The sequence below is a fragment of the Geotrypetes seraphini genome, chromosome 19 (genome assembly GCF_902459505.1).
Source record: "Geotrypetes seraphini chromosome 19, aGeoSer1.1, whole genome shotgun sequence".
NCBI lineage: Eukaryota > Metazoa > Chordata > Amphibia > Gymnophiona > Dermophiidae > Geotrypetes > Geotrypetes seraphini.
Genome location: NC_047102.1, coordinates 26148840 through 26171776, shown reverse-complemented (window position 1 = coordinate 26171776; position 22937 = coordinate 26148840). Strand labels below are relative to the sequence as shown.

General features: G+C 41.2%; 1 protein-coding gene across 4 annotated transcripts in view; it reads right to left on the bottom strand.

The window, feature by feature from the left end:
- ABCC8 (ATP binding cassette subfamily C member 8) overlaps positions 1–22937 on the bottom strand; it is a 200634-nt gene that overhangs the window by 44316 nt on the left and 133381 nt on the right. For all 4 annotated transcript variants that reach the window (XR_004537595.1, XM_033928351.1, XM_033928352.1 and 1 more), the window contains 5 exons: positions 21290–21370; positions 19418–19555; positions 12182–12307; positions 7813–7912; positions 1038–1285 (listed from right to left, as the gene is read on the bottom strand). Coding sequence is in view for 3 of the 4 variants with exons in the window: in XM_033928351.1 (XP_033784242.1) it covers positions 1038–1285; positions 7813–7912; positions 12182–12307; positions 19418–19555; positions 21290–21370 (693 nt within the window). In the remaining variant the exon portion in view is untranslated. The remainder of the gene's footprint in view (positions 1–1037; positions 1286–7812; positions 7913–12181; positions 12308–19417; positions 19556–21289; positions 21371–22937) is intronic.

The window sequence follows — 22937 nt, the reverse complement described above, 5'->3', positions numbered from 1 at the left end:
ACATACTGTGGCACTAGGACTAATATTAGAATTTATATACCGCCTATCAAAGTTATCTAAGCGGTTTTTACAATCAGATACTCAAGCATGTTCCCTAGAGGAAGCCTATGGTTTATTTTTGTGTTTCTAAAAGTATCTTATGTTTGTTGTACGCATCTCTAAAATTTATTGGCACATGGTGGACCTAATTCTATATTTTATTTATTCAATGTTCCCAGGGGAGCTCAGAACAATTTACATGAATTTATTCAAGTACTCAAGCATGTTCCCCTGCCTGTCCCACAATCTATCTAATGTACCTGAGGTAATGCACAGAGCATTCAGCTCGCTGGCCTGCGCTAAAAACCACTTTCACAGTTTTGTAAAAGGGGGAGGTAATTCCACCATGGCAGGGTTTGTCTTAATGGAGTAATGAGACAAGGCCAATATGGACTTAGATAAAAGAAATCTTGCCTCACCATTTTGCTACATTTCTTTGAAGGGGTGAATAAACACGTGGATAAAAGTGAGCCAGTCAATATTGTGTATTTGGATTTTCAGAAGACATTTGACAAAGTACCTCATGAACAATTCCTAAGGAAATTAGAAAGTGGTGAGATACGAGGCAGTATCCTATCGTAGATTAAGAACTGATTAAAAGATAGAAAACAGAGAGTGGGTCAAATGGTTATGTTCTCAATAGAACAATGTCAGCGTTTGATCTCAGAGTCGATAAGGCTCTTTGTTCTCACAGTGGATTAAACCTTTTCATATGGTTTACAAAGGTTCAACGGTTGTTTTATTATATATTACAACCACATACCCATTTTTCGATTTCACCAGTTATTTTGTCCTCTGAAGAAGGCAGTTTTTCTGCCGAAACCAGGATCCTGCTGGGAATATGTTCATATAAATAAAGTTTGCCCTAGTTGTGTAAGACATTAACCTTGCTCTTTTTCTTTGTACTAATCAAAATAGGGCAGATGTCATTTCCCAAGGAAAATGATCAAGGGAAGCCAATGGTACAAAATTCCAACAGCGACAGCTGAGTCACCTACCTGGCTTAGGGAGCAGTTGACGGCTTGTGCTGCAGTCTGAACAGAGATGGCAGCTGAGGTCCATTTTGCTAGCCAAAATTCGATTGCCACCATAACCGAGTGCTTTAAGAACTGTGACAGCACCAACAGAGGTAAGAGGAGGATCCCTGCTGAGCTAAGATACTTCCCACATGCTTGCCATGGCATCTTCGCTCTTTGATGCAGTACAGAGGAAAGGTTGTCCTCATCATCACTTTCAGACATTTCCTCTACAATTGGCCAAATAAAGATGATTTTATCACTAAAATCTGAAATACTAAGTTACAAGTTTTTTAGGTACTAATCATATGGTATCATGTTATCAGGTTCTATCATATCTAAGCTCTACCATCATAAGCATGACTCTGCTTTTTACGACCTAACACCTTCCTAAATTTTTGTGTCCTGAATGATCTTACCCTAAATTAAAATCAGGTTTAAAAATTTATCTGTTTGCTGCTACTTTTAATGGTCACCCTGATACTTAGAAACATAGAAACATGATGGCAGATAAAGGCCAAATGGCCCATCTAGTCTGCCCATCCACAGCCTTCCTAACTTTTATTTATTTATTTATTCAGTTTTCTATACTGTTATCCCAGGGGAGCTCAGAACAATTTACATGAATTTACAGAACAATTTACATGAATTTACATGGGATGAACACAGAAGATTTAGAATCAGAAAATAATATTAAATATTGAACTAGGCCAGTTACTGGGCAGACTTGCAGGTCTGTATTTGTGTATGGCCATTTGGTGGAGGATGGGCAGGGGAGGGCTTCAATGGCTGGGAGGGTGTAGATGGGCTGGAGTAAGTCTTAACAGAGATTTTGGCAGTTGGAACCCAAGCACAGTACCGGGTAAAGCTTTGGATTCTTGCCCAGAAATAGCTGGGAAGAAAAATTAAAAAAAAAAAAAAAAAAAAAGATTTAAATTGAATCGGGTTGGGCAGACTGGATGGACCATTCGGGTCTTTATCTGCTGTCATCTACTATGTTATGTTAATTTATTCAGGTACTCAAGCATTTTTCTCTGTCTGTTCCAGCAGGCTCACAATCTATCTAATGTACCTGGGGCAATGGGTGACTTGCCCAGGATCACAAGGAACAGCGTGGGTTTGAACCCACAACATCAGGGTGCTGGCTGTAGCTTTAAGCACTGAGCTACACTCAGGTTGGTTTTTAGCTTTCCTGATTTGTACAGGGCTTGCCGCTCTGATCTGACAATTTTTAAATTCTATAGGTTTTGTTGAATGCCTCTGTCCCATCATTTACTTTCCTGTCAATGATTTGTGGCTCCTCTTTTTATTTCTATATTTTTAAATGTGTAAACCGCTTTGCTACAGTTTGTAAAAGGCGGTATATAAAGACTAATAAACCATATTTTAAATAATTTTAACCCAAACTGAAATGCAGCTTATGCACTAATCCAATGTTCTTAATCTAATGGGGCAATTTTCAAACTGGGTTACTCGATAGAAAGCGCTGTTACCTGTGCACTTTGCATTAGATTTCAAAGTGCAGGCGCTTTCACTTTTAAAATTGGCCTAGGTAAAACATTTTCGTGGACTTTTGCACTTGCTTTTTGCGCAAGCCGAACGCTCATGGAAAACAATATGTCCCTTATTGTAGAAGCCCTATCTGCGGCTTCTGCTTTGCAAAAGTGCTCATTTTGTGTAGTCTCTATAGAAAGGAATTAGGGGAGGTCACCCCCAGTGTCCCCCTCTCCCCCAAGTCTATAGCACTGAATGATTGCAAATTTTGTATTTAATTGGGAGTACTTAGGTATGCAGGCTTCCAAATGGCATGCATGCTTGACTGTTTGTTGGCACTTTCACATTTACCCCCTAAATCTAGAAATTTAAAAAAAAAAATGCTGAAATTGCACACACAGATTTGGGAATGTACCAATTTGTGCGTGCAATTTAATTGAACAACAAGCCAGTAAGTGGCATTTCAGCAATAAATTATTGGCACTAGTTAGAATTAATTACAAGTTATATGTGTAAATTTAGGCAGGAGATCCGGGACTGGGGCGAGTACACACATTTCCGAGTCTGGGCTGGGCACATGTTGTGAATTGGGGTCTAGGGAGGGTACACACCTTGCAAATTGTACCAAAAGAGTCCAAATAGCTCAAGCGGGAATTCCCCCACAGGGTACACACATTTCTGTGTCTGGGGTAGATACTCACATTAAAACTAGCACTAAAAGCGAACATGCGACATGGAAAGCCATGTACGTCAACGCCCACAGTTTGGGCAACAAGATCCTAGAATTAGAGACTGAAATGAGGAACGCTGACCTGGATGTAGTGGCGATATCTGAGACCTGGCTCACGGACTCCCACGGGTGGGACATGGTCATACCAGGCTACAATTTACTTCGCCGTGACAGGGAGGGCAAAATGGGAGGAGGTGTAGCACTATATACTAAAGATGACATTAAAGTCACCAGAATTGCAGATGTCAGGTATACAGGGGAATCCCTTTGGGTAAATTTGGCCAGGGGGAAAGACAAATGCCTGTATCTTGGCGTAATATACAGACCCCCAAGTCAAAAGGAGGACCTGGATATGGAATTGATCGGAGACATAGAGAATATCACCTTGCGTGGGGATACAGTACTGTTAGGTGACTTCAATATGCCTGGTGTGAATTGGAACACACTTTCCTCTGCATCCAGCAGCAGCAGGAGGCTATTGAACTCTATAAAGGGAGCAGGACTGAAACAACTGGTACTGGAGCCAACAAGGAAGCAGGCAATACTGGACCTGTTACTTACCAATGGTGAAAGTGTCACAGAGGTCTCAGTGGGCGAAGCGTTGGCCTCCAGTGACCACAATATGGTATGGTTCAATCTCAAAAAGGGGTTCGCCAAATCTAACACATTGACCAAGGTCCTAAGCTTCAAGGACGCCAACTTTGAGGGCATGGGGGAATTCATCCATCAAGCGCTACAAAACCAAGCGGTAACAGATAACGTAGAAGAAATGTGGTCAGCTCTGAAAGATACCATACAGGAGGCAACCAACCGATATATAAAATCAGTAAGTAAACGGCGAAGGAACAATAGGCCACAGTGGTTCTCTGCGGAGATCTCGGGCCTCATAAAAGAAAAGAAAAGAGCGTTCATTTCTTACAAACAATCAGGGAATCAGGACTCGAGAGAAGACTACCTGGCCAAGGCAAGAGCCGTCAAAACAGCAGTTAGAGAGGCCAAATTCCGAAACGAGGAGACGTTAGCGAAGAACATCAAGAAGGGCGATAAATCCTTCTTCAGGTATATTAGCGACAGAAACAGAAACACAGGCGGGATAGTACGCCTTAGGAAAACAGACGGGAACTATGTAGAAGCGGACTCGGAAAAGGCTAAACTTTTAAACGAATACTTCTGCTCGGTCTTCACCCGTGAGGAGCCGGGATCTGGCCCTCTGCTACAGACAAGGGATTGTTCAGTAGACCCGTTTAGTAGCTTCGAGTTTACGCCAGGCAGTGTCTACTGTGAGCTGTCTAAACTCAAGGTTAACAAAGCGATGGGGCCAGACAACCTACACCCCAGGGTGCTCAGGGAGTTAAGTGATGTCTTGGCGGAACCACTATCCGCGCTCTTCAATCTCTCCCTTAGTGCGGGTATAGTCCCGTTGGACTGGAAAACGGCTAACGTCATTCCACTCCATAAAAAAGGTTGCAGAATGGAGGCTGCAAACTATAGACCGGTGAGTCTCACATCAATAGTGAGCAAGCTGATGGAAACTCTAATCAAACTTCAATTGGATACGATCCTGAACGAGGAGAATCTACGGGATCCCCGTCAACATGGATTTACTATGGGGAGATCCTGCCAATCCAACCTGATCAGCTTCTTTGACTGGGTGACGAGGAAGCTGGATGTTGGGGAGCCCCTGGACATCGTATACTTAGACTTCAGCAAAGCTTTTGATAGCGTACCACACCGCAGGCTGTTGAACAAAATGAGTTCTATAGGATTGGGTGACACTTTGACAAAATGGGTTGAGAACTGGCTTGGAGGCAGGCTTCAGTGGGTGGTGGTGAATGGCACCCCCTCTGAAATGACAGAGGTGATCAGTGGAGTGCCGCAGGGCTCGGTCTTGGGCCTGATCCTGTTCAATATCTTTATAAGAGACTTAGCAGAAGGGCTTCGAGGTAAAATAACGTTATTCGCAGATGACGCCAAACTATGCAATGTAGTAGAAAGGAGTGCAACGGTCAAAAACTCAATATCCGACAATATGACGCACGACTTACTCCTATTGGAGCGCTGGTCTAGGATCTGGCAACTAGGTTTCAATGCCAAAAAATGCAAGGTCATGCACCTTGGCAGCCAAAATCCATGCAAAAGTTACACCCTTAATGGCGAGATCCTAGCAAGGACTGTAGCAGAATGGGACTTAGGGGTGATCATCAGTGAAGACATGAAGACTGCCAATCAAGTGGAGCAGGCTTCATCTAAGGCTAGACAAATCATAGGGTGTATACGTAGAGGTTTCGTCAATCATAAGCCTGAAGTCATTATGCCATTGTATAGATCCATGGTGAGACCCCATCTGGAATACTGTGTACAATTCTGGAGGCCTCATTACCGCAAAGATGTGCTGAGACTGGAGTCGGTCCAGCGAATGGCCACCCGGATGGTCTCAGGACTCAAGGACCTCCCGTAAGAGGAACGGCTGGATAAGTTGCGGCTATACTCACTCGAGGAACGCAGAGAGAGGGGAGACATGATCGAGATGTTCAAATATCTCACGGGCCGCATCAAGGTGGAAGAAAATATCTTCTTTTTCAAAGGTCCCACGGCTACAAGAGGGCATCTGTGGAAAATCAGGGGAGGGAAGCTGCACGGTGACACCAGAAAGTACTTTTTCACCGAGAGAGTGGTAGATCGCTGGAATGATCTTCCACTTCAGGTGATTGAGGCCAGCAGCGTGCCCGATTTTAAGACAAAATGGGATCGTCACGTGGGTTCTCTTCACAGAGAAAGGTAGGGGTGGGTCATTAAGGTGGGCAGACTAGATGGGCCGTGGCCCTTATCTGCCGTCTATTTCTATGTTTCTATGTAAATTTTAGTAATGATCCAAAAAGGGGGTGTGGAAATAGCTGGGTCACGGGTGGATTGGGTGCATGCAATTATAAAATAAGGTCACCTGTGCCTAATTTTAGGCAGGGGCATTTGCACCACGTTTTTTCATTAGCACAAATGGCCACACCTTTAGTTAGGCATAGTACCTGGGCATAAAGGCTATTCTATAAAATCACACCTAAATTTACAGTAAATGCAGCTTATAGAACAGCAATATTTTTCAGAGCTGGTTTTGAAAGACGAACTTGCATGAGTAAGTGTCAACACTTAGACAGAAACTTGATGGCAGATAAAGGCCAAATGGCCCATCCAGTCTGCGTGTGTTGCTTAGTTGTCTCTGTTGATGTTTTAGATATTGACAATTGTAAAATGATTGCTCCCGAAGCATGTAACTGGGGCAAATACCTGTCTGTATTTTAGATACCGCTCTATGTCACGACCTGAATTTGACCTTTACATTTCAATTATTTCAATTCTGATGTTTATGTTCTATCTAAAATGGGCCAGAAACAAACCTAAATATGCCCCAAATAATAAATACTAACAGAGCAGAGCCACTAACCTGGGGCAGGACTTATTTAGGTTATTAACCTGGTTCTGGTCACCTATAAGTTTCCTGCTTGGGGCTTTAAAAGTATTTACTATGTATTTATTATTTAACTTTTTGGCCCATACTGATTTGTCCTTTTATTAATTCTTTGATTTTTTTTTTTTTAACATATAATTGGAAGGATTGGAAGAGATTAAATTATAACTTTTGGTGGAATTCTTTATGCCATATCTATAAAATGGAAAGATTTATTGCTTTACAAAGGGGAAACTTTAAGAAATTTCAGGATGTGTGGAAACCATTAACAAAATATTGTAAGGATTAAGTAAAATTATTTCCCTTTTAATTATCAGTTCAGGATATAGGGAGGGGGGTATTTTTCTTATTACATATATTATATAATAATGGAAGATATGAATGGGATAGGGGAAGGGATAAAATTTATATAATGTACTAATGATTGTTTATAAGTGATATATTTATTGTTACTGTGAATGAATATATTTTACACTTAATGTAATTTTGAAAATGAATAAAGAATATAAAAAAAAAAAAAATTCTTTGATTTGATTAAATGCCGTGCTGGTCTTGAAAGGGGACTTGAAGCTTTTGCCATTTCTGCTCTGTTACTATCTAAAATGGGCCTGCATACATAGATTTGAAAATACAGTCTACGTTTGTTATGTTTTTTTCTTGCTAGTTCTGAATTGAGGCCTGAGCACTTCTGCAAGTGAAAGATCAATTAGTTTTAAGGTGATGAACAGTAGCATCTAACTGAATGACTAGTTCACATAAACGCATCCTCATCAGGCTGTCTCTACGGCCATAAAAAGCGTTTCAAATCAGATCAAACAAGCGGAATGAATTGCAGCTCATATTATTAAAAAAAACCAAAAAACTTTTAGTGCATCCATTAGCTATATCAATACACTAAGATTCACTTATATCACTACTGGCTGCTTATGTGGATATTGAGTTTCTTTCGAAACCCAGAGGACTATAAAAAAAAAAAAAAATCTGATGCTCTGCCCAGCAGAGACACAAAACTGCTGGGCAGAGCATCTCAAGGCTAAATCTCAAGGCTAAATTTGTCAAAAGGGCTTTACCATCTTCATCCTCTTCATCGTCTGTAAGCAGAGTTTCCCGCGAATACATGGTTCTTCTGTGGTTCTTCCTTTCCAAGACTGCTGTTCTTTCAATTACAGTCTGCAAAAAGCAAACAAATTATTTCTCATTTTTATACACACTCACCCTACTATGGGGTGAGATTCAAGCAGATTTTCTCAGTAACATAAAGACACCAATAAGATACTAAACTATTAAAAAGAAAGAGAAGCGAGGTCTGTGTTTTAAGGGCCTGATTCTATAAATGGCACCTAGCTGTATCTAACTCCTAGGCATTATTCAACACAGTTATCAATAGAATTGGGCTTAGTAACATAGTAGATGACAGCAGATAAAGACCCGAATGGTCCATCCAGTCTGCCCAACCTGATTCAATTTAAATTTTTTCTTCTTAGCTATTTCTGGGCAAGAATCCAAAGCTCTACCCGGTACTGTGCTTGGGTTCCAACTGCCAAAATCTCTGTTAAAACCTACTCCAGCCCATCTACACCCTCCCAGCCATTAAAGCCCTCTCCAGCCCATCCTCCCCCAAATAGCCATATACAGCCACATACTGTGCAAGTCTGCCCAGTACTTGCCTTAGTTCAATTTTTAATATTATTTTCTGATTCTAGATCCTCTGTGTTCATCCCACGCTTCTTTGAACTCAGTCACAGATTTACTCTCCACAACCTCTCTCGGGAGCGCATTCCAGGCATCCACCACCCTCTCTGTAAAGTAGAATTTGCTAACATTGCCTTTGACTCTACCACCCCCCAACCTCAAATTATGTCCTCTGGTTTTACCATTTTCCTTTCTCTGGAAAAGATTTTGTTCTACGTTAATATCCTTCAAGTATTTGAACGTCTGAATCATATCTCCCCTGTCCCTCCTTTCCTCTAGGGTATGCATATTCAGGGTTTCTCGGTGCCTAACTTGATTTGGGTGCCAGTAGGCGTCATATTAGGCCAGGGCTTTCCTGCCCTAATTTACCCAGCGCCTAACAAAGACGCTTACCATTGCCTAAGTCATACCATGCTTATTCTCCGCCCTTAACCATGCCTACTTTTCAGTAGTTGTGGGTAGGCACCGGTAGTTGCCTTGGTTTAGGTGTCGGTATGCACCATGCCAAGTTCCGCCAACTCATGCCAAGTTCCGCCAACTCATAATTAATCATTTCAACATTTTTTTTTTTTTAATTAGCTTTTAATGGCACGGCCAATTAAGCAATTTTGAGTTTCATGCAGAGCTTAGCTAAGTCGCCCAGAAATGCCTAGCTTAGGCAGGCCTTAAGGGTTTAGAGTGTCCCAGTTTTAGACACATTGGACTGGACAGGGGGAAATTCTGTAAATGGCATTTAAAAAGATAGGTGCCTATCTCATGTCACTCACATTTAGGTGCCTATTACAGAATCACACTTAACTTACAACTTAGGCATCTGTTATTTAGACCAGGGTTTTAAAGCTTACATTATAGGCACCAAAGCCATTTAGAGAATCACAACCAAAGGTGCTTAAGTTCTTCTCTACCCCTAAACATGTCTACATTGGAGTTAGCTTTTAACCCTTCATCTCTCGACTTTCTCATTTTTACTATTGATATTGTAGTTCTACCTTTACCTGTATTTTTTTTAATTATTAGTTTTATTTAGTTTTATATGTAAACTGCATAGATGTTCTTCCATTGCGATATACTATATCAAGTGTTACATAAACTTGGAAACTTGGCACTATGCGATAGGTGCCTATCCTTTGTAGAATTGCGACTAAGAAGATAGGTGCCTATCACCCAATTTAAAGTGCCTTTTAACGAATATCCGCTTTATCATTCTAGTATGTTTCAAATTGAAGAGGCTGGTCGCCATACCTTAAGAAGGACATGGCAATGCTCGAGAGAGTCCAGAGAAGTGCGACAAGGATGATAAAGGAAAACCTTTCATATGCTGAAAGGTTGGAGAAGCTGGGGCTCTTTACCCTGGAAAAGCGGAGACTTAGAGGGGACATGATAGAGACTTATAAAATCATGAAAGGCATAGAGAAGGTGGAGAAGAACAGATTCTTCAGGCTAACTGGGCCAACAAAAACAAGGGGGCATTCAGAAAAATTGAAAGGAGACAAATTCAGAACGAACGCTAGGAAGTTCTTCTTCACTCAGAGGGTGGTGGACACCTGGAATGCGCTCTCGGAGGAGGTGATAGGGCAGAGTACAATATTGGGCTTCAAAAAAGGATTGGATGACTTCCTGAAGGAGAAGGGGATTGAAGGGTATAGGTACAGCTACTAAATGAACAGGGAATAAACAATTTAGGTAAAGGACCACTTACAGGTCACGGACCTGGGGGGCCGCCGTGGGAGTGGACTGCTGGACACGATGGACCCCTGGTCTGACCTGGTAGAGGCAATACTTATGTTCTTATGTTTGCCTCTTGAATACTCTTCCATTGGAGATACAAAGTACATGTTTAGAAAACCAGTTAAAGGGGTTCCTTTTCTCACATGCGTTCAGACTCTGATACCTATGATATGTTTTTGTATTATTTTTTGACTGTAAATGCTGCTCTACTGTTTTGATGATGATGATGTTTGCTTTATTTGATTTGCTTTACATGTGTATTTATGTATACTGTCTAAAAGTGGTAAATAGTGTGGTCTATAAATGTTATAAATAAATAAGGTAGAGAAAGGGATTTAGAACCACCAAGTATTTCCCTCACAAACTCCAAATTAGAGAATGACACGGGGACATATTTTTCCACATCCCCGCAAGAACTCAATTTCCCCATCCCCATGAGTTTTGTCCCCGTCCCTCTCCCTGCCCCATTCCTGTAAGCTCCGTCCTCATCTGCACATGCCTCACACACTTATGGTTTTAAAGTGCTTGAGGCTTGTGCAGATGAGGACGGAGCTTGCAGCAATAGGGCAGGGACAGGAAAAGAACTCGTGGGGACAGGGCAGGAAAATAAGTTCCCACGGGGATGGGAAAAATTTGACTCTGTGTCATTCTCTAAATAGTCCTCTTCAGTCAAAATCTACGATTTCTAGCTGAACTTGACTGGAATAAACCATTCTAGAAGCTGAAAATCTAAGGAGCTTCATGGTATACTCTAACCCAGGGGTAGGGAACTCCGGTCCTCGAGAGCCGTATTCCAGTCGGGTTTTCAAGATTTCCCCAATGAATATGCATGAGATCTATTTGCATGCACTGCTTTCAATGCATATTCATTGGGGGAAATCCTGAAAACCCGACTGGAATTCGGCTCTCGAGGACCGGAGTTCCCTACCCCTGCTCTAACCATTCCGCTGGAGACAAAGAATACAGAGGTTCTATGGGAGCATAGTACCCTTAAGGGACGGATCGTACAGAACTACTTTCTATCTGTCTCCACCCTCTGGCCAATGGGCATGACCCATAAGTCTGGACTCATCTGAGGATGACAAGAAAAAAATCTTTATAAAATTAACCCCTAAATATTCCATTCCTATTGTGTTGTCCGTGTTGTTTTACTAGATCCACGCACACATGCGTCAAAATCTTACCTCCTTGCAATTTGTTTTCTTGTCAGTTCCCTGTGGTGCTTCACCAAAATGTCATCACTGATCACTTTACAGAAGCAGCTGTTCAATATTTTTGCTTTTTTTCTAATACTCTCCAGATTCCTGTCTGTCACCTCTCAGTCTTTTAATCTAAATTCCTGAACTTCTTTCTTTCACTAACACATTGATAAAATGTACTGTCGGCTTTCTTTTTTTTTGCAATTGCTGCTTTCTTTCCCATTTTGCCTTTGTATTCCTGACTACTTTCTGTGCTTTCCTTAGCTTTTCTACATATTTCCCCTACCCTGCTTTGGGGCAGGGTGAAGGCATATTAGTATTAGTGGGCCAAATATGAGGAAGTCTGCTGCTCTTAGACAGCCCTAGTAGCGTGATATTAGTTCTGGAGAAAGCTATATTTTGCACAGATTACAAACCTTTTATTAGACCGACATAAGACTTATCTAAAGAGATTCCACAGTTGCATATATCTGAAGAAATGAGAATTTGATCTTAAAAAGTTATCTATTTATTCACAACTTGATAAACTATGACAATTGACTAGCAGAACTAAGCAATTCACAGACTAATAAAATAAAATCAGAAAGGAACTCCATTCACATGTAACATGTTTGGGTAATTCCTATGCTCATTCAATAAACAGGATCATACTATCTGCAGAAGAACCTTGTGATTATTTATGACCTGTTTTTCTGAATTAATGAATGGAAGATGTAGTGGAAGACTGTTTAAGTTTACTAACATCTGCAATGAATTCACCAGAAAATGGGAAGCCACCATCTACCTAAAGACATAAACTGCATTCTCCCACAGAACCCACCTTTTCCAACTCCTGATCTTGCCGATTCATTAACGTTTTCCAGTGCTCAAAGAGTTCTGGATCAGAGTTCTGAATGTCCTTGAGTGTTCCCTCCCTCTGAATGGTACCATCCTTCATAGCAATAATCTAAATCGGTGAAGAGAAAACCGTCAGCAAGGCACAGTAAACTCATAAAAAGGAAAGCATAAAGAGATCAGGAAAGCTAATTAACTGTTTTTCTATAGCACTTGAGAAATTTATTTCCAAGGTTTCAGTTTTATTACTTGATTCCCTACTCATGGGTAAGACTAGAGAATGACACGGTGACAAAATTCATCACCATTCCCGTCCCCGCGGATAACCGCGGGAAATAATCCCATTTCATTTTTTAGTGTCTATTTCAGCCTCAGTCCTTCTACACCAGCATTCTTCAAAGTAAAGCTTGAGGGTCAGTGGTTGTGGCCATTCATACTCTGATTCTTATGTGAGCCAAGGATAATGAAGCCATTATGACATCACTGATGTGATTGGCTCTTAGGCATTGGTGGAATGAGGCATTATGACATCACAATATCTGCTCTGGATACCAGAGACTGTCATTTTGTAGTGTCTGTTTCAACCTCAGTCCTTCTACAAAGCAAAGTTTGCGGGTCAGTGGTTGTGGCCATTCATACTCTGATTCTTCCCTCTCTCCTTAAAGAATGACATGAAGATTGTTTACCGTGGTTATCCGCGGGGACGGGAACGGTGATGAATTTTGTCACTGTGTCATTCTCTAGATAAGACCTTCTAAGCAGCTTACATTAACCTTTTCCTATCGTGTGTCCCGGATGACGGGACATTCCAAAAAATGTCGTTGCCATCATATGTCCCATGGCATGGGACATACAGTACACCTTCTACCTATCATTTGTCCCATCTATTGGGCCACTAGCCGTAAATGATAACAGTGAATAATACAAAACTTTGCTAAAATAATTACGATTAGAAACAGCGTAACGTAAAATTTATTACGATAGGAAAAGGTTAATAAAAATTGGGACAATCCAAAAGATATAAACACAGAAAAAATCCTTATGGAATAGTCAAGCAGTCAAAAACAGTAGGGATAGGAAAAAAACTTCCACTTAGGATCCAATTACGTAATCTGAAGTTTATTATAAAAGTAATAACAAAATCAAGAATATAAAAATGTCTTAAATAAGACCCAAATCTCACAGCAAAGGTAAAACAGACTTGTGCCAGTATTTGACAGACCTGTGTTTCGGCACTACATGTGCCTACATCAGAGGTCAGAGCATTGTATTTCAGGCCTTGATATTGTTATAATTGGAGCTCAAGTGGAAGTTTTTTTTCTATCCCTACCGTTTAGATTGCTAAAAATTTGGACAGTCATTGCCAGGTAGAAAGGAAACAAAGTTAACAATCATAATAGAAGAAATAGACTGGAGTGAAAATGTCCTCAGTCCTCCCCATATTTACTACCAGAGGACGGTTAACCAGATGGTTTCATTTGCTCCAATTCTGTGTACTGCAAAATGTATTTACAAACCATTTTAAACTGTTGATAAAGTTTAACCACCCTGTTTGCTGGACTGCATAATAAACTTGTTCCTAATCCCTAATATTCAAACTTTCACACTTTGACAAGGACCTTGAATACTTTTTAACCTCTGAGCTCTGCACCAATTTTTAAACTAAAAGTGTGCAGGTATGTTTGCTTTGAGACTTGCCATGGGCAGAAAGTACACACTGTGGATATGCAAATATTTTTGGTTGGTTTAGGGTTCTCCCCCTCCCCTCAAAAAAAAAATCAGAACTTTTTCCAGTTTCACACATTCCTTTAAAAATAACCTGATGCATATTAGAACTTTTTCTTGGCATATGTTAATTGACAATGTGCATTGATTTGTAGGTGAATGTGCATTAAATCAATTTAGCCCACACTAAGAGGTTCATAATAAAAAAAAAATATAAACATCCATATAGTGTCCTAAATCGGCACTTGGACATCTGAATTTAAGGGACATCCAAGTGCTGATTATCGAAACCACCTTTCTGAACATCTAGCGCAGGGTTAGGGAACTCCGGTCCTCGAGAGCCCTATTCCAGTTGGGTTGTCTGGATTTCCCCAATGAATATGCATGAGATCTATTTGCATGCACTGCTTTCAATGCATATTCATTGGGGAAATCCAGAAAACCCGACTGGAATACGGCTCTCGAGGACCGGAGTTCCTTACCCCTGATCTAGCGAGTCGTCCCAGCCTCTGGGTGTCCAGAGCTCAAGATGGGTATGTTGGAGGCATGTTATGGGTGGGCTAGACTTGGACATCTTGCAGCGATAATCAAATGTTTTGCAAGACGTCCTGGATGGAACTTAGATGTTTGGAGCAAGTCCTGTTTTAGAAGCATCTAAGTGCTAGAAACTGACCAGATAACCACCACATGCATCAAGGTAAGTCACTCCCATGCTCGCTTACCCCTTCCACTACACAATGAGAACAAAAAGGTACAGCATCTGGGATGGGGAAGCCTACTAGAGCATCATACAGGTGTGCAGAGTTACTTGGTGAGTGGGCTAGTGAACCACAGAGAGGACAACCCAGGTCCATAAGCCACTCTAACCACTACATTTATGATAGAAAGTATGAGCTCACCCAAACCCTACTATACTGATATATAGGTGCCACCTGCAGCCATAAGGACTATTGGGGTAGTACACAGGTGAGTATAGTAGATTTGGGGGGAGTTTTGTGGGGCTCACCATAAATTATAAAGGTGTACTGGTGAGATAAGCATCTGGCACTCTTTATGTGGAGTTCACAGCAGTGCCCTCTAAGGTATCCCACTGCTCAGTTGGGATGTCCACGTGGTGCTGCCCCCTCCCACGTCCAAATGGTCTGCATTTGAACTTTTTCAACATGGATGTTTTTCTGATCGAATGGTATAAAGTTAGACGTCCCGTGGCCAAGACATCTATGAGAGAGTGCTGTAAAGTTCTCAGCCCAATAAAGCGACTACCAATAGATGAGTTCTTTAAGTACAGTTCTAAATAGGGGAGCTTTTTTGACTAATGATGGCTTACTTGTTGGTGGCAGGGCAAGAGCGATTCTAAAGCCCTGCTTCCGTGAGCACTTGAAGTCTTTTCTCCCTAGACTGTATTGCTTGAATATAGACAACTCTACTCTGGTGTTATAAGAGTTTGTGCCTAGAGAATGACACAGGAACAAATTTTTCCCCCGTCCCTGCAGGAACTCAATTTCCCCCATCCCATCCTCATGAGTTTTGTGGCTGCCCCTGCCTCATTCCTGTAAGCTCTGCCTTAACCACACAAGCCTTGGACACATGATTTTAAAGTGTTTGAGTCTTGTGCAGATGAGGACGGAGCTTAGGTATTGGTGCAATGAGGTATTATGACATCACAGTCTGAGCTCTAGAATGTTGCTACTTAGGATTTTAAAGGGTTTGAGGCTTGTGCAGATGAGGACAGAGCTTAGGTATTGGTGCAATGAGGTATTATGACATCACAGTCTGAGCTCTAGAATGTTGCTACTTAGGATTTTAAAGGGTTTGAGGCTTGTGCAGATGAGGACAGAGCTTGCAGGAATGGGGTAAGGACAGGAAAAGAACTCGCCGGGATAGGAAAATGAGTTCCCACAGGGACGGTGAAAAATTTGTCCCCGTGTCGCACCAATACCAACCTTATGCTAGCATTCTTTCAGCTATGCTGATGACATCACCATAATCCTCCCCTTCGACCCATCAGAGACCACCACCACAACAAAGCTAGAAACAACCTTAGACACAGTAGAAAAATGGATGATGGATCACAAACTAAAACTAAATTCTGAAAAAACAAAATTCCTTTTGCTCGAAAAAGCCCAAACTCCTACCATCACTGAACTGAAAATCAAAAATACCAAATACCCAATACAACCCGAACTAAAACTCCTAGGAGTTACGATAGACAGATGTTGCACAATGCAGCCCCAGATCAACAAAACAACCCAGAAAGCTTTTCTAACCATGAGAAATCTCCGTAAAATCAGAAAATTCTTTGACCAAGCACAATTTAGACTAATAGTCCAATCCCTAGTCTTAGGTCTGCTGGATTATTGCAACTCCCTATATCTTCCTTGTCCAGCCACTATGATAAAACAACTCCAGACCATACAAAACACCGCCCTCAGATTGATCTACTCACTCAAAAAATATGATCACATAACAACTGCCTTCTTAGACTCTCACTGGCTACCCATACAAGCACGAATCCAATTCAAATTCTACTGCCTGATATTCAAAGCATTACACGGCTCTTCCCCCTCCTATCTAAACAACCGCTTAAACCAAATCTCCACCTCAAGACACAGAAGAACCTCGAACCCTTTCGCCTTCCCCCCACTCAAAGGCACACATCGCAAGAAAATGTTTGACAACCTTCTGGCAACACAAACAGCAAAAATCAACCATTCCATCTCCAATCTTATGACAATATCAGACAACCTCAAAACATTCAGAAAAGAAATCAAAACCCTGCTTTTCAAAAAATTCATCCAAATATCTTAACCCCTCCTCTTTTACCTCCAGAAGATTCACCTACCTTCAGATAACCTTCCCCCAAATTACCCACCTTAACACCTTCCAATTAAACAAATACCATCAATAGATTGTAACCTACCCTCTCTAACTGCATTCCATATGTATTTTTCATACAGTTCTTCACTGTCAGTTTAATTTCCATCCTATAAGTTCACATAGAATTTTTCTTTTTTCAACCATCTTTATTTTCTCTTCTTTATTAATTTCCAGGTACTTTAGTTAGATTGTGAGCCTTCGGGACAGTAAGGGAATTTTTAAGTACCTTCTTACTTCTCATTTATAATCTTAATGTATATTTTCTTCAAACCGCTTAGAACCTAACGGATGTAGCGGTATATAAGAAATAAATTACATTACATTACATTACATTCTATAACAGAATCTTGGTGCCAAGATGCCATTATAGAATTGGCACTAAGTTAAGTGCAAGCTTTGGGGAGCCTAGACTGAGGTGCCAATTTATAGCACTGCCCCCTAAGACGACAGTAAAAGAGGAGCCGCTAGCACTAAGTGATGCAAAGCAACTTCAGTAATTAGCACTAAGTGGTGAATACATCAACCGGCATTAGGATTGAACGCACCATAACATATGTTAAGGGAATTAGCACGTGTTAAACACTAACCTCAGATTTTATGTAATCCGCCTAATGTTAAGTCTGCATATCTGTGTGGCTAGCCAATGTAGGCACCTAACTTACACCCCCCCCCCTTTTTACAAAACCGTGAAAGTGTTTTTATACTGCTGGCTGGTGCGCTGCTCCGACATTCATAGAGTTCCTATGAGCATCAGAGCAGTGCACAGCATTCAGGGTGCCGGCTGGCGCTAAAAACTGCTTTTGTGATTTTGTAAAGGGGGGGGATAATTGTTTAATAGACTTAATTGGTGCTGATAATTAACAATTAGCAGCTGTTGTCTGGAAAGAAATCCTATGGCAGCCTTCAATTTGTACATACAAGTCTTGTGCTAATTTTGCCTTAGCAATTAAATTATCCAGTGATAAATAACACTTTTCATATAAAGATTTTTGTCATTTATCAATTTATCACAATACAAGAATGACATAGATTCATTGCAAAGCAGATGTATACAACCCACCTCAGCAGCTTTAAAGCTTTTTCAGAGACTGTTTCGTGTGATGTTGCATTGAGACTGTGCAATTAGCGGATCATGAAGCCCATCACTCTTATTGCAAAACCAAAGATGGAAAATGCAAACTAATTACGAATGCGCTGCGCCGTAGCATGGATCATTTGAGAATTACAATGTGCCACATGCCAAACAATACAAATTGGCCCAATGTACACTTGAATAAGTGTTCTATGAAATAATAAAACCTGGTGTTCATTGCCTTCTTTCCACGTCTGGGACAGAATGCTTCAGCACTCAAGAGATCACAAGATACATTTTAGGTCCATTATAAATGTGGATGTATTTATTTGTTACAACAGAGCGCATCAGAATGGAAATCTCCTTTTCTGCTTTCTCACCTGATTTATATATCACTAGTCTTTAAGCCTGTTACATTAACGGGTGCTAGAGATTCCTCGGCTTCCTCCCCCTCCCTTTCCCGTCCCATCAACCCCCTTGTTTCCCTTTGCACAGTCTCCCTGCTTCATCTGCTCCTTCTCCTGCGCGGGCCACCGGAGCAGAGAGGACTGGGCAGAGGGGGCTACCAGCCGGGGCCGGCGGAGAGGAGCTAGGCGGCTGGAGGAGTAGCAGCAGCCGCTGCCGAATGCAGCCTCCGTCCCGCCTTCGCCTCCCTGGATTTGCTAGAGCGGCCTGCAAGGTTCGCTACAGTGGCTGGCAAACCTCAGCAGGCCGCTTTGAAGAGGACCGGCAGTGGGAGGGAGGAGTCGCTGGCACACGCGCTAGCGCAGGCGCCATGAGCACTGGCACAGAAGCACAGCTCACGCCACCAGGACTCATGGATTTTCGACAGCGCATGCGCGCTTAGCTTTTTATTATTATGGATGGTTGCACAGTACTATCTGCAGATTTGCCACCTTTGATAAGTGAAAAAAAAATTATATGATAAACTGTTGAACGGTTTATTTACCCTAAGATCATATATATGAGTAATTTAGCTACCATGAAGGGAGCCATTATTATATTCTCTAGATCAGTGTTTTTCAACCACCGGCCCATGGATCAGTGCCGGTCCACAGAAATTTCCTGCCAGTCCACAGGGCCAGCACGTGCATCAGGCCCAAAACAGTGTTCTTCAACCGCCGGTCCACGGTGCAATCAAAGCGGCGCTATCTTCAAGCCAGTTCCCTCTTCCTCACTGATCCAGTGCACAAAGCCACGGGCAGTGGCTCCTACGGGCATCCTGCGCCTGAACCGGAAGCCTTCTCTCTGACGTTGCAACGTCAGAGGGAAGGCTTCCAGATGAGGCATGGGACGTGCAAGGTGCAATTAGTACTATTATGGAGGCAGGGTCTGGGGTGGAGATTGGATAGAGATGGGCGGGGTCTGGCCCACGACTTAGCCCCGTGTTCTTCAACCACCGGTCCACAGAATAATTCTTTTATTTCTGCCGGTCCATAGGTGTAAAAAGGTTGAAAAACACTGCTCTAGATAAAACGCCTTACTACATATGTTGACTGCTACTCTGCTGATGCCAGTAAAGGTGCAGCTGGAAATAACTTTACTCACCCAGTCAGCATGTGGCAGATATTGCAGTTTATGGGTGACCAAAACGGTGGTCCTCTTTTCCTCACGTAACATTTTCAGTATTCCTTCTTGCATGAGGTGATCACTCAAGTGAATGTCCAGAGCAGAAAAAGGGTCATCCTAATAGCATAAAAGCAAAGAAAAGAAGTCCAATAAAATTGAAAGTGATGTATTTATGGTTAATGTGATTGAATATATATATATATATACACTTAATGTAATTTTGAAAATGAATAAAGAATTAAAAAAAAACAAACAAAAAACAATTTATAGCATTAGTAGTTTTTATAAAATTTTATATAACTTATTTTTTTATAGTTTTTTCACTTATATCAAAAACTGTGCAAAACGCATGATACAAAATTGTGCAAATAGCAAAATAGCTTATTCAATAGTGCAAAGATAGCTGTGCAAAAAGCATAATCTCTAAAAAACAACATTAAAAAAAGCCATAATAAGGCACTTATCTTGCAACTTGATGTTGAAGAATTATTTCGCAGCTGTAAATAGAACTTTAGAGAGTGCCCTCTCGTTCTCCCTACCTTGGAGAGGGTGAATAACCTGTCCTTATCTACTAAGTCTATCCCCTTCAGTACCTTGAATGTTTCGATCATGTCCCCTCTCAATCTCCTCTGTTTGAGGGAGAAGAGGCCCAGTTTCTCTAATCTTTCGCTGTACGGCAACTCCTCCAGCCCCTTAACCATCTTAGTTGCTCTTCTCCGGACCCTTTCGAGTAGTACCATGTCCTCCTTCATGTACAGGGACCAGTGCTGTACGCAGTACTCCAGGTGAGGGCGCACCATGGCCCAGTACATTGGCATGATAACCTTCTCCATCTGTTTGTGATCCCCTTCTTTATCTTTCCTAACATTCTGTTCGCCTTTTTTGCTGCTGCCGCACATTGTGTGGACAGCTTCATCGATTTGCCGATCAGAACTCCCAAGTTCCTTTCCTGGGAGGTCTCGCCAAATACTGCCCTGGACATCCTGTATTCATGCATGAGATTTTTGTTACCGACATGCATCACTTTACACTTGTTCACGTTGAACCTCATCTGCCATGTCGATGCCCATTCCTCGAGCCTGGCTATGACCTCTTAACAATAGTCTTGTGGTACTACCACTGGGGATCAGCCTTCCATACAGGGGCAATTGCTCCATATATGGTCTGAGGGTAGAGCTGGAGTGGATCTAGGGCTCCTTCTATGCAACCATAAGTCATGAATCTGACCACTAGATGTCACCCTTAATTAATTACCTTGATAATAATAAACTTTATTTTTGTATACCGCCATACCAATGAGTTCTAGGCGGTTCACATCAAGAGAAGCTGAACAGTCAGCGAATCATATAAATACATAGCATATACAGGTACATATCATAAATGCAGTACTAAACAATCAAGATATGAATTTATCAAACAAGTAGGTTTTCAATACTTTTCTAAAAAAATGATAAGATTGAGCTTGAGGAATCAGATGTCCTCCCTTGGGGATTATGAACACTGCAAAGGTCCAGAACAGGAATCAAATCAAGACTATTAAATCTCTAAAAAAACATATTTTTTAAAACCCCATCAAAATTGCATCAGACAGTAGATTTTGGAGATTTCTTATCAGACTAGTAGCGAGGTACAACTATGAACAGAATCTGAGATCTCACAAAATCAGCAACAGCAGCAGCAAATCGTAAGAGGCTGCCATAAGGCAATGTTTTCAAGGAACAAAAGTTCAGAGTAGAATTATGGTCATAGGATTAAAAACCTTTCAACAATTAAATTGGAAATGCCACTTCCATGACCGATTGTGCAATGCACTTAGCTACACAGCAGAAAATGAATTGCTGTTTCACTGACCAGGAACACAACATTGGTCTGTTGATAAAGTGCTCTTGCCACACTGATCCGCTGGCGCTGGCCTCCAGAGAGATTAATACCCTGTGGGCAAACAGAGAGAGTGAGGATCAATCCATTAAAGCCGTCATATTCATTTAGGTCTCCAATTAATGCTCTCTTTGGTTAATAAACAAGCTAAATTGATCATCTCTATACATCTCTGGTGTTTAATGGAATGGAATTTATGCAGAATAAGAACTGGCTACAGTTATACTTAACTCTCTGCAGCTATGACTATCGCAACCTTCATGTTGGTTTTATAATGGGCTCCTTTTACGAAGTCGCGTTAGCGGCTTCAGCGCGCGCGATGTTTAATCACATGCTAGCCAAAAAACTACCGTCTGCTCAAGAGGAGGCGGTAGAGGCGAGTGCGTCTGGCGGTTTAGCGTGCGATAAACCGCTACCACGGCTTCGTAAAAGGAGCACAAAGTCTCACTCAACAATTGTGTACAATGAATATTCTAGGTCAGGGATCTCAAAGTCCCTCCTCGAGGGCCGCAATCCAGTTGGGTTTTCAGGATTTCCCCAATGAATATGCATTGAAAGCAGTGCATGCACATAGATCTCATGCATATTCACTAGGGGAAATCCTGAAAACCAGACTGGATTGCGGCCTTCAAGGAGGGACTTTGAGATCCCTGTTCTAGGTACTATCTACAATTTCTTCCTCCACTTTTCTATCAAGAGGCACATAAATGGTCTGTTTCCCAGGTATTAATAATTTGTCCACAGAAAAGCCAGCTTTTTTTCTGTATAATTTTGTAAATAAAACACTGTTGATAGCATTTCATGGTCAAAAATGCTTAACTTGCTTAACACAGCTCTAAGATTCAAAAAGGCCCCTGGGGTATTATATTTCAATTTGGTAAAAGCCTTCTTCTACTTATTTTGTATGGAAGGGTGACATTAACATTACTTAAACTGTGCTCTCGTACAGCTTGTTCTTGTTTTTAATGATCTCTTGATGCGATTGTACTTGTTCTTCATACAAGAGCTGCTGGGATGTTTTGTATTGTTGCCTTGTAAAGGAATCTAGTTGGGGTTTTTTTTTTTTACATTTTCAAAAAACTTGGGAAATCAAAAAAAAGGATGTCTTCCTAATAATCAGCCTTACAGGGTCTATCACTGCAACAATTCATGCTAAGCCAAAATTCTTTGTTTTTATCCCAAATATCTTGTTCATCAACAATTCTAAACAGAAAGTCTAACTTGTATAATAATATAAGGGCAGATATTCTAAAGCACATCCTGTTAGCAAATTATCTAATAACTGGGATATTTAGGACTAGATTCAGTAAATGGTACCCAATTTGGGTGCCCCAAAAAATGAGCACAGCACTGAGTTGGGTGCTGTTTATAAAATAGTGCTTAGGGGGAAATAAGAGGTGGCTAAAGATATGTCCCTATGCCTAACTTAATTAGTAAATTGGCTTCAATTATTAGCTTTAAGAAGCTCAAAATTGGAAAAAAAAATAAAAATTAATTGGGCCTTTGCAACCCTGGCCTATTTTACAGGTGCCTAAGTTTTAAGTTACTAACTGAGCAGCACTTGCCAATAAAGTGTAGGGAAGGAATTCCACTAAACATTAACAATAAAATACTATAATAA